The 12,704-nt window shown below is 46.3% G+C and overlaps 1 protein-coding gene across 2 annotated transcripts in view; it reads right to left on the reverse strand.

Moving 5' to 3' along the window:
- PI4K2B (phosphatidylinositol 4-kinase type 2 beta) overlaps window positions 1-12,704 on the reverse strand; it is a 183,727-nt gene that overhangs the window by 131,935 nt on the left and 39,088 nt on the right. For both annotated transcript variants that reach the window (XM_069202160.1, XM_069202161.1), the window contains exon 2: window positions 3,679-3,836. In XM_069202160.1, coding sequence (XP_069058261.1) covers window positions 3,679-3,836 — 158 coding nt within the window. The remainder of the gene's footprint in view (window positions 1-3,678; window positions 3,837-12,704) is intronic.

Consider the following 12,704-nt stretch of genomic DNA (forward strand, 5'->3'; position numbering starts at 1 on the left):
TCAACAGAATTAAAAATTGCCCACAATTAGTTGGTCACAAGCCTGACGGCATATAGAGACTGGGTCTTAATTTAAAGATTATGGTGTCGGGTACCACTGAATGAAAGAGAGCCAGGTAGTGTAATGTAAAGACTGGGTGATTAATTGTCACAAATATCCCTGCAAGTAGCCTGGAGTCAGTGAACGTTGATGGCTACAAGACTGCCTATTTTAACAAGCACTGGCAAAGCCAATAGGTCTTGCCTATGAAAGCTTTTGGCAATGTATTTTTGCCATGTTTTACACCACCGTGGGTGTTGGTCAGCATGGCTAAAAGTTTTAGTGGTGTGGAGTGGGGGAGTAGAGTGTCAGAGTGGATTTGTTGGAGTGTCGCAGAGGGTAAGAGTTAAATGGTTCAGAGTGTGTGGAATAGGATGGAGTGGGTTGGACTGCAGTTGGGTGAATGGGGTAGATTGAACTGGGGTAGGGTCGAGTGGATTGGATTTAATTTACTGGAGTGGGGCAGATAGGAATGGGGTGGGTGGATTGAAGTGGGGTAGACTGAACTGAGATGGGGTGTGGTGATTGGATTAGGCTAGAGGGGGGTGGATTGGAACAGAGTGTGGTTGACTGGGGCGGACTGGAGTGGGATTGACTGGACTGGAGTGGGGTGGGGTGGATTGGATTGGATTGGATTATGGTGGGGTGGGTTGCATGGAGGTGAGGTGGACTGGAATGGCGTGGGGTGGATTGGCGTGGGCCGATTGGAGTGCGGTGGACTGAACTGGGATGGGGTAGATTGGACTGGGTTATAGTGGGGTGGAAACGGGTGGGGTGGACTAAAATGGAGTGGGGTAGATTAGGGTACCGTGGGGTGAATTAGATTGTGTGGGGAAGACTAGAGCAGTTTGGACTGTTTTGGATTAGACTGGGGTGGAATGGATCAGAGTGGGGTGGATTAAGGTGGACTGGATTGGAGTGGACTGGTTTGTACTGGAGTTTGATGGATTAGGTGGTGTAGGTGAATTGGGCAGGAGTGAGGTGGATTTGAATGGAGTGGGGTGGATTGGAGGGAGGGGAATTGATTTGAGTGGGTAGAACTGTTTTGATTGGGCTGGACTGGATTAGGAGTGGGGTGGGTTGGATGGTTTGGACTGTAGTGCGGTGGAGTGGGATGGGGTGGACTGGAGTAGGATGGGATGGGGTGGACTGGAGTAGGGTGGATTGGGGTGTACTGGACTGGAATAGGGTAGAGTGGACTAGGTTGAATTGAGGTGGATTGGATTGGTGTGGGTGTATGTAGTGAAAATAAGTATGTTTCACCACTGTTCATATTAGTTGTTCAATGTTCACCAGTAATTACATTTTGTATTCACTTTAGCTGCCTGGTGGCTTTATCGTAGCGTTAGACATTGCAGTTGAGACATTGCAGTTGAGCCATTGCAGATGAGCTGTGTTTTCCACATGGTAAACTAAGCTTGTGTGTTTCGTATTTTCTCTCACCGAACATGATAGCATGATAAGGAAGCGCATATTTCGGTGTTTTTCTATAGTGCAGAAAACAGTCTGACCTTTAGGGGTGTGTCTCGAAACGGTGGGCAGCTTTCAACACATTCCTGTCCAGGTTTAGGTAAACAAGCCAGCATTTTTGAATAATTAATCTATAAAAAGGTGTCCCTGGGCAGCAGCGAGGGGAATTTTCTGAGACTTAATTCAGGAGTGGACGTCAACTGCCTGACCTCCCGTGAGGGTGGAAAAACTCTTGCAGTTGAACAGGGGTCATCAACTTGCTGGCATGAGAAAGATGAAGAGCAATGATAGGCCCTACGGTGATAAATATTTTGACTTTATTCTTTGCTTGGCAGTTATGCTATAATATCATCACATATTTGCTGTGTACATTGCAGTTGAGATTCACTTTGATATATTTTCCTTTCATTGCTGTGACTATTTTTAAACGTGTGCCTCAAACCTACTAATCTCCTCTCTCAGGAACCTCGCGGTGAAGTAATAATAAATGTCTTCTTTAAACTAAGAAGTGCATTCCAGAGATTTTTGTCAACTCAGTCATTAGTGAAAGCAAAACAGTGTATTGGAATGGGGTGAACTGGGATGGAGAGTGGTGGATTGCATTGGGGTGAGGTGCACTGGATTAGGGCAAATTGGAGTGGGGCAGATTGTTTTGGATAGGAGTGTGGCATATTGTTTTGGAGTGATGAAGCTTATTTAGGACTGGAGTGGGTCAGATTGTTTTGGACTGGAGCGGAGTAGGGTGGAATGCAAAAGATTGAAGTGAGGCAGATTGTTTTGGACTAGAGTGGGGCCGATTGGTTGAACTGGTTTGGGGCAGATTAGACTGCGGTGGGTTAGGAGGACTGAAGTGGGGCAGATTGTTTTGTACTGGAGTTGAGCATATTGTTTTCCATTGGAGTAGGACAGACAGTTTTAGACTAGAGCAGAGTAGAGTGCAAATGATTGAAGTGGGGCAGATCGCTTTGGACTGGAGTGGGGCAGATTACACTGGGGTGGGTGGTTTGGATTGGAGTGGGATAAAGTGGGGTAGATTGGCATGGGTTGCAATGGGGCGGATTGGATTCTACTGCACGATTATGTGTTAAAGCCTCATTTCAGAAAAAAAAAAAAGAAAAAAAAAACACATAAGAAAGAAACAATGACTCTTTAGATTACTTGGAACAAGATATTAATCATCTTTTGGGAAAAGTGCCTACAAGCAACAACAACAACAAAAAAATCATGAGTGCAAAATGAGAAATTACGACTTGGCAAAATAAAAAAAACTTAGCAATACAAAATAAAAAATAAAATTTTTTTTAAAAAAGGTAGCAATTTGGTTTGCCCTGCTGGGCACGTTTTTGCCAGTCAATTGCCTTCTTTTTGCAGGGCACTAGAAGTTAAAAATAAAAAAATATTACCTCAATCACGTCGGGAAAGGCGGGCGGGCACTGATTGAGTTGAATCAATCAGTGTTTGATTCTGCTCCACAGAGAGCAACGGAAATTATGCTAGGCCTGCAGTAACGAATTACAAGGCTGTAAAGAGTGGCATGCAAGTCAACAAATGTTTAGAAGCAGACAGACTCCAAGCTCTTTACTGTGCACAGTCTCTCGCAAGCGAGATGCATGCACTAACGCAGTGGTTCCCAATCTGAAGTCTGAGACCCCCCACTTTATCAGTACTTGAACCCAGAGACCCCCACTGAATCATTCCCCCTTCACCCAAAATGAGTCATTACTGGAAGCTGGGGACCTAATCAGTTATTATTAAATTTTTTAAGCAGCCGCGACCCCCTGAGGTCTGCAGAGCCACATGCTGGGAACCACTGCACTAACGCATGAACTAGCAGGCTCGAGTCTAAAAGGATACTTCAAACAAAAATCTGGTCCAAAGTTCGATGTCGGCTGTCCACTCGGCTTCATGACCAATCTTCTTGGGACTATTCAAATTGGCGGTACCCTGCTCTACTGCACGCAAAAAAAAAAAAAAAAAAATCACACGCAAAAAAAAAAAAATCACACAGGTATCGCACCCAGTGAAAACTGCACCCCCCTTCATATGTAGCCCCTTCAACACACAGATAATTTAATGTGACATTGCTGTTAACTTGAGGTTTCCACCTCGTGAACCAATTTTAATATTAATGCAGGTGTATTATACACTAAGGAAATCGCAGATCCATACCCCTTTAATATCCTTGACGAAGTAACTGCCACTGGATCCTTGCGTGATCCGCTCAGGGAATACACCGTTTTCAATTGCTTGCTCTGCTTGATGAATTATTTCTGCAAATTCCAGATCGTCAGAAAAGGAGTTCATTTCCTCATTTCCACAAGTCTGTCCTGTACATAAAAATAGTTAATTTAATAGGTGTTCTGACATAAACAATGTCCAAGTATTTAATTCATTGGAATCCACGTGTTTTATTTTTCACTGGCTGCTGATGTTGCTAAGCGATCCAAACAAACCCTAGCGTTCTTCTCAACGAACTATTGTGAGCTCATTTACAGGAACAAGTACTGCAGAAGCGAAGATAAATTCCATGACATATTTAAAGTTATAAAAAATAAATAAAAAAAACACACAAACACAAAGGCGGCAAGCATACCACATTCTGAAGGCAGATTACAAATGATAATATGGGGTTGGTTATACAAAAATTACGTCTGCTCTAATACAATGTTCATGTAGCGCTGGTAAGGAGCCACAACGCAGGCAGATACGGGTACTTTAGTCAGCAGCAAGTTTCTGGTATAAGAACCCTATCAGCAGCTGTCATGTAACCAGCTCACCCCCCCAGCTTTAGACTGAAACGTCAACAGGCAGGGATTGAACACTCACACTAAAGAAGTCATGCATTCCACACGACTTCGAACATTCTACAGGAGGAAGGAAGACAAGATAGCACACATTTTTCACCTTAATTAATAAAATAAAAAAAATAAAAAAAAACACACACGGCATAACAAATTTAAAGGGACTCAAAGAATAACAGAAACACGACACATAATGGTGAATCTAAAATAGCACAACTCATATAACCAATACAATAATTAAAGCCCCCACGCGTGTTCCCCAAACTACACACACACAATTAGAAATGACTCAAAACAAGACTGCAACATACATCTTACATGGCACACAACTGCACAATCATGCAGGGGTCACAAAAACATTTATGTGCCCCAATATCAATGGTATTAACACAGAACCCCCCCCCACCCCCCCGCCAAAAAAAACAAAAAAAACCTCTCCACAGAATCTACTCAATCGGGCTGAATGCCCATGTGCTCACATCCTCCACGCAAAATGGGCACAAGCATCGCACCGAGTGGAAACTGCATTCTCCACGTACACAGACATTCAATCTAGTGAGAAACATACCCTCCAAACAAGTCTACAGGCATTCAATTTAGTAGGACATAAACATTCCACAAGAGCAGCACCCGGGCATTTATCCCAGTGGAGTACTCACCCTCTACGCAACACCACAACGCTCACACACCCTTACTGAAAAACAGCGAGAAAAGTAAATAAAGAAATGCACTGAAAATTGAGCACACATTTGCAAACAGTCTCTCCTCTCAAACATACATGCGTTCTCACTGCACTTAGTAAGACAACCAGTAACGTACCGCCTCACGTTAATGCACCAAACACAATTTCACTCTAATATAACACTTAAAATAGCACTACTCAGTTTGAGAATAGTAGACCTAAAGATACATTTAGAGCCCCTGCAGTATTTGATCATGTGAAGCAAGCATTGCGTTTCAAACAAAGTGCTGCCATTTAAGACTCAAACTAAACTGAGTTTTCTATATATGGAATATTAACTCAAAACCTGATTTCTGAAAACACTACTCTCAGCAAAATAACACGTTATCTCAGTAAGACCTGTAAATGGCAAGGCTAAGCTACAACTACTTAAAACATACAGAAACAGTACCACAGCACGAAAAAACAAAGGCATTTTAGCACGGGTCGCATAAAAGAAAACTAGTTTTGGCAAAGCCAGTAGGTCTTGCCTATGCAAGAGCTATTAGCCTTGCCAATGTTTTTTAGCCATGTTGTACAGCAGCGTGGCTGTTGTTCAGCATGGCTAAAAAGTTAGTGGCACAGAGTCGAGTGTACTGGCAGAGTAGAGTAGGCTGGCAGAGTAGAGTAGGCTTGTGGAAACTGGCTAAAGAATCCATTTTTTTTTTCTCCAGGCCTGACCTCATCCTGTGATACACAATAATGAACTGGCCTGAAAAGCATATCTAAAAGGTTGGATGACCTTTATTACATTAACCTCAACAGATAGCTTGTAATGCAAGGCTTGTTTAAAAAGTACACCGCTTGTGACATGCATTGCTTCATTCGCCCAGCAACAGACACACATCTGGATGTCCACATAGGTCTGAGGAGAGGTCATGAGATTCTGATTTGAGGACGCCCTGGAAAGTCCCAACCGTCTGAGTATTGTGAAGGTCACGCTTGTGGTCATCTTGTATCACGCTGCCATCATGAAATGTTGTTCTACTGTGACTGGATAGATGCCTAATAAATGTCTAACACCAGGCATCTCCTGATCAACATCACACCATGTACTTGAATAAAGAAATTATCTTTCTGTTCGGATGATGTTGAGAGAGCGTAGTTTATATAATCTATGTTAACATAAAAGGTTTATGAATTAAGATGTGATACTGGCGCATAGAAACTATAATAATAGCAATCTTGCTTAAACGTGCGCTTGAATTATGTCCACGAAGAGTGGCAACCAATGTATATGCAAACTAATAAGGATGATCAAAAGGTTACGTTCAAATGAGCTTATATTAACATTTGTTTTATTAAATCTGTATTGAAAACCTCATAGGCCTTAAATTAGCATGAGCTGCAGCTTAGCTGTTTGGCTTTTATATTAAATGCATTTTTCTATTTTTCAGTGTGCTGACTCACAAGGGGCCATGACCCTGTTCGTTCTTTTTCTTCAAACTTGCAAGATGAATGTAACCATGTAGATCCGTTTCCCACTGCTTCTCATCGTCTTGAAAACTAAATGTTATAAATGAATTGAAACAGTGTAGATTAATGTAATGTACAAGGTCATTTAAACCGGTGAACACAATGGAACTGCTGACCAAAAGATGTGCAAAGAATTACAAAGGGAATTATGAAGACCAATCAAAGACTTGTAAACCAATATGGGGTGAAGATTAGGATTACCTAATGTTTAATTTGATAGGTTAAAGATAGTGGGGTATAGCAAATCTCCAATAGAATTTTTGGGGAATGTACTAAGGAAAAAGGGATAAAAACCCATGTCATGAGAAGTCATTTGAAATTAGGTAGGGAATGCTATTGATTTTATCCAGAAACTCTGTCACTCTGTCTGGTGACTTGAGATTTTATTACAACCATCCTCATCCTTAGATGGCCCATTTTACACTTTACCTCCTTATGAGGGAAGTGCCCTTTTTGCCCCAGAACTGAGTCCTGACTGATGGCGATTTGACTGATGTCCTGAAGACGAAGACTGAACCTGTGCGCTGACCTAATCCTTGGAGGGTAATTATGACAATGCATTTGTGATTTGTCTGTCTGCTTTTCCTTTCTAGGTACCAACTGCTTGCTTTTGACAGAGACCATAGCTAGATGTTTTCCAAATTGGTGTTTTAAATTGTTTTGCATGAAGCCCAACATGCTAATGCTAATCAGTGGTTAGGACAGGTGTTCACCTAAACTGACGCAATAGAAAAACGACGAGAATATGTTTTGTTGAACTGACGCAATATTGATACTCTACCAATCTTGATCTATGTTCACGCCGTGTTATGTTCTAATGTTTGTGATTCTTGCTTTAATGAAATCTTATCAAAGTTGCCATATTGTGACTATGCTATTATGTTTCTTGGTTTTGAGGTTAACGCATCTGCTCTTAGATTATGACTAATAGGGAATAACACTCATAAAATTCTACTAAACTGGTGTGGTTATTCCTGGCTGCAAGGTCATGGTAGAGTTTTGAATTGATTAATGATTTTGACTAAAGTGAAATGCATTGTTGTGATAAATATTGATGACTATATTGATTGATATATTAATTAGCTATCTCGTCCTACGGCGTCTCTCAACTGGGTCAAAAGATTAATTGGCCTAAAACGAGTCCTGATGTGTAATAAAATATCATAAAAGGACGAGTTAACAATGTATTTTCACTTATTTGTGATTTTCATGCATATAAAACTGTATTGGAGTTCCGCAATTTGGACTCTTGAACTTGGCTCTGCAAGTCATAGTCTCCGTCTCACATTAAAATATATATATATATATATATATATATATATATATATATTTTTTTTTTTAAATCTTTCCTGATGAGTTCCTGGCTATGATTTTCTGAAGCTTCTACAGGTTGACAGAGTAAAATGGGCTGGCAGAGCGGGCTGGCAGAGTAGAGTAGAGTAGAGCGGGCTGGCAGAGCAGAGTAGAGTAGAGCGGGCTGGCAGAGGAGAGTAGAGTAGAGTAGAGCGGGCTGGCAGAGGAGAGTAGAGTAGAGTAGAGCGGGCTGGCAGAGCAGAGTAGAGTAGAGCGGGCTGGCAGAGCAGAGTAGAGTAGAGTAGAGCGGGCTGGCAGAGCAGAGTAGAGTAGAGTAGAGCGGGCTGGCAGAGTAGAGTAGAGTAGGCTGGCAGAGCAGAGTAGAGTAGAGTAGAGCGGGCTGGCAGAGTAGAGTAGAGCGGGCTGGCAGAGTAGAGTAGAGCGGGCTGGCAGAGTAGAGTAGAGTAGAGCGGGCGAGTAGAGTAGAGCGGGCTGGCAGAGGAGAGTAGAGTAGAGTAGAGCGGGCTGGCAGAGCAGAGTAGAGTAGAGTAGAGCGGGCTGGCAGAGCAGAGTAGAGTAGAGTAGAGCGGGCTGGCAGAGCAGAGTAGAGTAGAGTAGAGTAGAGCGGGCTGGCAGAGCAGAGTAGAGTAGAGTAGAGTAGAGCGGGCTGGCAGAGTAGAGTAGAGTAGGCTGGCAGAGCAGAGTAGAGTAGAGTAGAGCGGGCTGGCAGAGTAGAGTAGAGCGGGCTGGCAGAGTAGAGTAGAGCGGGCTAGCAGAGTAGAGTAGAGTAGAGCGGGCTAGTAGAGTAGAGTAGAGCGGGCTGGCAGAGCAGAGTAGAGCGGGCTGGCAGAGCAGAGTAGAGCGGGCTGGCAGAGCAGAGTAGAGCGGGCTGGCAGAGCAGAGTAGAGCGGGCTGGCAGAGCAGAGTAGAGCGGGCTGGCAGAGCAGAGTAGAGTAGAGCGGGCTGGCAGAGCAGAGTAGAGTAGAGCGGGCTGGCAGAGCAGAGTAGAGTAGAGCGGGCTGGCAGAGCAGAGTAGAGTAGAGCGGGCTGGCAGAGCAGAGTAGAGTAGAGTAGAGCGGGCTGGCAGAGCAGAGTAGAGTAGAGTAGAGCGGGCTGGCAGAGCAGAGTAGAGTAGAGTAGAGTAGAGCGGGCTGGCAGAGTAGAGTAGAGTAGAGCGGGCTGGTAGAGTAGAGTAGAGTAGAGCGGGCTGGCAGAGCAGAGTAGAGTAGAGCGGGCTGGCAGAGCAGAGTAGAGTAGAGTGGGCTAGCAGAGTAGAGTAGAGCGGGCTAGCAGAGCAGAGTAGAGTAGAGCGGGCTGGCAGAGCAGAGTAGAGTAGAGCGGGCTGGCAGAGCAGAGTAGAGTAGAGCGGGCTGGCAGAGTAGAGTAGAGCGGGCTGGCAGAGTAGAGTAGAGCGGGCTGGCAGAGTAGAGTAGAGCGGGCTGGCAGAGTAGAGTAGAGCGGGCTGGCAGAGTAGAGTAGAGCGGGCTGGCAGAGTAGAGTAGAGCGGGCTGGCAGAGTAGAGTAGAGCGGGCTGGCAGAGTAGAGTAGAGTAGAGCGGGCTGGCAGAGCAGAGTAGAGTAGAGCGGGCTGGCAGAGCAGAGTAGAGTAGAGCGGGCTGGCAGAGCAGAGTAGAGTAGAGCGGGCTGGCAGAGCAGAGTAGAGTAGAGCGGGCTGGCAGAGCAGAGTAGAGTAGAGCGGGCTGGCAGAGCAGAGTAGAGTAGAGCGGGCTGGCAGAGCAGAGTAGAGTAGAGCGGCTGGCAGAGCAGAGTAGAGTAGAGTAGAGCGGGCTGGCAGAGCAGAGTAGAGTAGAGCGGGCTGGCAGAGCAGAGTAGAGTAGAGTAGAGCGGGCTGGCAGAGCAGAGTAGAGTAGAGTAGAGCGGGCTGGCAGAGCAGAGTAGAGTAGAGTAGAGCGGGCTGGCAGAGCAGAGTAGAGCGGGCTGGCAGAGCAGAGTAGAGCGGGCTGGCAGAGCAGAGTAGAGTAGAGCGGGCTGGCAGAGCAGAGTAGAGTAGAGCGGCTGGCAGAGCAGAGTAGAGTAGAGTAGAGCGGGCTGGCAGAGCAGAGTAGAGTAGAGCGGGCTGGCAGAGCAGAGTAGAGTAGAGTAGAGCGGGCTGGCAGAGCAGAGTAGAGTAGAGCGGGCTGGCAGAGCAGAGTAGAGTAGAGTAGAGCGGGCTGGCAGAGCAGAGTAGAGCGGGCTGGCAGAGCAGAGTAGAGCGGGCTGGCAGAGCAGAGTAGAGTAGAGCGGGCTGGCAGAGCAGAGTAGAGCGGGCTGGCAGAGCAGAGTAGAGCGGGCTGGCAGAGTAGAGTAGAGCGGGCTGGCAGAGTAGAGTAGAGCGGGCTGGCAGAGTAGAGTAGAGCGGGCTGGCAGAGTAGAGTAGAGCGGGCTGGCAGAGTAGAGTAGAGTAGAGTAGAGTAGAGTAGAGTAGAGTAGAGTAGAGCGGGCTGGCAGAGCAGAGCGGGCTGGCAGGGCAGAGCGGGCAGAGCAGAGCGGGCAGGCAGGGCAGATTAGAGCGGGCAGGCAGGGCAGAGTAGAGAGCAGAGTGGGCAGAGCAGAGTAGAGTGGGCAGAGTAGAGTAGAGTGGGCAGAGTAGAGTAGAGTGGGCAGAGTAGAGTAGAGTGGGCAGAGTAGAGTAGAGTAGAGTGGGCAGAGTAGAGTAGAGTGGGCAGAGCAGAGTAGAGTAGAGTGGGCAGAGTAGAGCGGGCAGGCAGGGCAGAGTAGAGAGCAGAGTGGGCAGAGCAGAGTAGAGTGGGCAGAGCAGAGTAGAGTGGGCAGAGCAGAGTAGAGTGGGCAGAGCAGAGTAGAGTGGGCAGAGCAGAGTAGAGTGGGCAGAGTAGAGTAGAGTACAGTGGGCAGAGTAGAGTAGAGTGGGCAGAGCAGAGTAGAGTGGGCAGAGCAGAGTAGAGTGGGCAGAGCAGAGTAGAGTAGAGTGGGCAGAGTAGAGTGGGCTGGCTGGGCAGAGTAGAGTGGGCAGAGCAGAGTGGGCTGGCAGAGCAGAGTAGAGCGGGCAGAGCAGAGTAGAGCGGGCAGAGCAGAGTAGAGCGGGCAGGCAGGGAAGAGTAGAGCGGGCAGGCAGGGAAGGAAAAGTAGAGCGGGCAGGCAGGGAGGGAAAAGTAGAGCGGGCAGGCAGGGAAGAGTAGAGCGGGCAGGCAGGGAAGAGTAGAGCGGGCAGGCAGGGAAGAGTAGAGCGGGCAGGCAGGGAAGAGTAGAGCGGGCAGGCAGGGAAGAGTAGAGCGGGCAGGCAGGGAAGAGTAGAGCGGGCAGGCAGGGAAGAGTAGAGCGGGCAGGCAGGGAAGAGTAGAGCGGGCAGGCAGGGAAGAGTAGAGCGGGCAGGCAGGGAAGAGTAGAGCGGGCAGGCAGGGAAGAGTGGGCAGAGCAAAGTAGAGTGGGCAGAGCAAAGTAGAGTGGGCAGAGCAGAGTAGAGTGGGCTGGCAGGGCTGGGCAGAGTAGAGTGGGCAGAGTAGAGCGGGCTGGCAGAGCAGAGCGGGCAGAGCAGAGTGCAGGGATGTGGAATTCCTATCGCCCGACACCCGGGACATCTTGTCTGGGGTCAAGGGCAACAAGTTTTTATGTTTACTTTGTCCTTGGGACAAGTAGGCCCAACCCTCTGCAGCACAAACCCTTTGGCTGCTTTTTTTTTTTTTTTTTTTTTTTTTACAGAGAGTGGAACTCTCTGCAGTTGAGGTAATGTGTTTCCAAAAGATAATGCCGTTTGAACTTGTATTTATGGTTCATTATTTGAAAGCCTTCATTATTAGGGTGAGTGCTGTAAATAAATGTTTTAAGGTCACACTTCACTACTGACGTTGGTTCCAGTACAAAAAAAAAAAAAAAAAAAAAAAAAAAAAAAAAAAAAAAGTGTATACACATGTCTGAAAAGTTTAGGCTATGAGGCTAAGTATAAGGCTCCCAGAATGCTCTCTGATTAGATGCAAATGAAGTGTCATTTAGTAAAATGTGTTGATGCATGCTAGTATTTCCCAAAAATATTTCTAATGGAAAATCAGTGTAACCATTTTCAACACGAATATGGGAAGCATGAAAATAAACAAACACTGACAAAGCCAACTGATCTGACATATTTTTATAAGTCTTTTAGTTTCATCAATGCGTGTCTTGTTTTGACATGGCTTTTGTAACATTTTATTGTTGTGGGAGCTACCAGACCCTCAACATTGTAACAAACACTGGCAAAAAACTCCCCACAAAAGTTTTTGAACTCTAAAAGCACACGTTGCCACCAGTGGCATAACAAAGGCCCCGCAGCCGCCCTCCAGGGGGCCCCTTCAGCACAGCACCTGCCCTGAGTGAGTCTGGAGAGGGGGCTCCTCCATGTTCTTTGCAAAGGGGCACCCTCCAGTTTCGTTACGTCACTGATTGCCACTGTAGTTCCGGACACTGAACAAAACTACTTTGTGTGCCAATATGCTCCTTGTGGAAGAGCAGAATGCGATCACTCACAGTAAAGCCAGCCGAAAGAGAAAGAAATAATAGTTTAATAAAAACAAAATGTCTTTGTTAACACCAGACCTAATTAGGGACCAAGACCCACATGTAGGTAGCTTTTTGCATGTCGCAAACAGCGACTTTCGCTGTTTGCGACGTGCAAAAAGCACATTGCGATGCACAAACCCAGTTTTGCGATTCAGTAACCTGGTTACCGAATCGCAAAACGGGTTGTCGCAATTAGGAAGGGGTGTTCCCTTCCTAATTGCGACTAGCAGTGCAATGTAGGATTGTTTTGTGACCGCTGGCGCAAACCATTCGCAGTTTGCACCCATTTCAAATGGGTGCTAACACTTATTCACAATGGGGAAGGGGTCCCATTTTGCGAGTCACTGTAAACATTTTTTCAGAGCAGGCCAGTGGTTCTTGGGACCACTGCCTGCTCTAAAAAAATGAAACGAA

This window comes from Pleurodeles waltl, chromosome 1_2 (genome assembly GCF_031143425.1).
Source record: "Pleurodeles waltl isolate 20211129_DDA chromosome 1_2, aPleWal1.hap1.20221129, whole genome shotgun sequence".
NCBI classification, from domain to species: domain Eukaryota; kingdom Metazoa; phylum Chordata; class Amphibia; order Caudata; family Salamandridae; genus Pleurodeles; species Pleurodeles waltl.